At 35.8% G+C, this 1,832-nt stretch overlaps 1 protein-coding gene across 1 annotated transcript in view; it reads left to right on the top strand.

Moving 5' to 3' along the window:
- Positions 1–702: 702 nt before the first annotated feature.
- Smp_126320 (hypothetical protein) overlaps positions 703–1,832 on the top strand; it is a gene marked incomplete at both ends in the record, with an annotated part of 14,353 nt that continues 13,223 nt past the window's right edge. Inside the window, one exon of the mRNA XM_018800111.1 lies at positions 703–766. Within this exon, the coding sequence (XP_018653957.1) occupies positions 703–766 (64 nt within the window). The remainder of the gene's footprint in view (positions 767–1,832) is intronic.

Genomic DNA, 1,832 nt, shown 5'->3' with positions numbered 1-1,832 from the left:
AGGCCAGTTGAACTGATCCATAAAGTGTTGTGCCCATCGATCCAATCTCCTGGATTGATAATGAATAATATGTCCATGTTTTTCCGATATAGTTTTGCTGGCAGTTGGGTTTTACTCATTACGATTAAGTTGGTAGTTGTGAACAAATTTTCTTAAAGATTTATTAGCCTGTCGCTATTAAACGCGTTTGAAATGAATTGTTTTAAAGTTAATCGATATGTTACACTGAGTAGTATTCATGTTCTTCAATCCTTCACAATTTGTTGTTCAATAAGTCTTTCGGGCTGATCATATTGGATTACTAAATTCAACTTTTCGATGGATTCTTGTTGGGTCTTCCTAAGATATTACCATAATGTTTTTTAGTGATCCATTGTAGTGTTAACTTAGCTCTGAAACACAAGCTAATAGAATTAAGTCCAAACATTTAAATAACAACATAACAGATATGAGGTTTTGGAGTCATACGACTACATATGTATGTAGTACTTAGAAATATGAAAATAATGAACAGTTTAGCTAATATGTTATTATTTGACCACTAATAAGTAATAATTAATGTTTCACATTACTAGACCAGATTGTTTTCATATTTAGGTTTATGGTTCCCTTGACCTATCGTCTAGCACATTTTATTTGAATCACGCCGATGTTGACATCCCAAAACCATATTCGCATAAACATAATCCTGTCGGTATATATATGGAGTTTCATAAATTCAATGTAGAAAAACGAGATAATGTGAAATTAATCGCTGCAGATGAAGGTATGTTATGGCTTTTAATTATATGGAATGTAGATTTTCTTTTTTGTGTGCTAATCCATGTTAATTGGGATTCTCAGCATGATTGATTCTGGCACTCATATTAAAGTATCTTGTTATTTAATAGGTTTGAGATAAGACGAAAACGAAGTTGATTTTCCTCAGTAATTCAACTGTTTTCAGTCTATGGCATAGAAATGACCTTCAAATCCTGTTATGTAAAAAATAAATCAACAACAGTTGAATTTGCTTTAAATGATGTATCGTTCTTGCATAATGAAGTCAGTACACTTATATGTATACACTAGCGTTAACCATGAACGTACTACCCCCTCCTTCCCTCTCTCTCTGTAAGCGATTGACTAGGTAAAGGGTTTCTTATACAATTTCTAAACTGGTGAACACAAACCCATGTTTTTAGGTTGAGAACCACGATGCGGCTTAATGTTGAACAAGCTGAAATGTAAAATATAGGAAGCTGAAAACGATAACTAGTGGAAAGCATGTTCGAAGATATTAATTGGTTAACTTGTATCACTACACTCGATTAATGGACACATTATTTGGATATACATTTGTTGGGGATGTGCAATCCCCGAACCCAACTTATGAGTAAGGGAGTCAATATCGATGATGGATCTCTGCTGGATTAAATTATTCAGTATGACATCTCATCAGGATGATGAGATTATTTCTCGGGCACTTCGCTATGATTGGTTGCAGCCTCTCATAGAACTGATATTTATTGTCATCGTTGCTATAATTGGTGAGTGAATAACATTGGATAACATTCATCATGATTCCTCCGCTCTTTGTTTTGAAGGATGATCCTGAATCCATGAGATTCCCATCCTATAAATGCATTTCGTACTTCTTTGGACAGCATCAGAGCAACTCCCTGAGTGTGTGGAGCATTTTCCTCCTCGTGACCGGAGTACAGCGGCATCTCTCCCGTATCTAGCCCTTGCTGTCCAGCTTGGGTCCAATAGGTTTCGCTGATTCTGAGTAATACCGATTTAGATCTCATTTCCGTTCCTATTTGACTGGTCTTCTCGGTCCCCAGATTCCG

This window comes from Schistosoma mansoni, chromosome W (assembly GCF_000237925.1).
Source record: "Schistosoma mansoni strain Puerto Rico chromosome W, complete genome".
In the NCBI taxonomy this organism is placed as follows: domain Eukaryota; kingdom Metazoa; phylum Platyhelminthes; class Trematoda; order Strigeidida; family Schistosomatidae; genus Schistosoma; species Schistosoma mansoni.
This window is presented reverse-complemented; position numbering and strand designations above follow the sequence as displayed.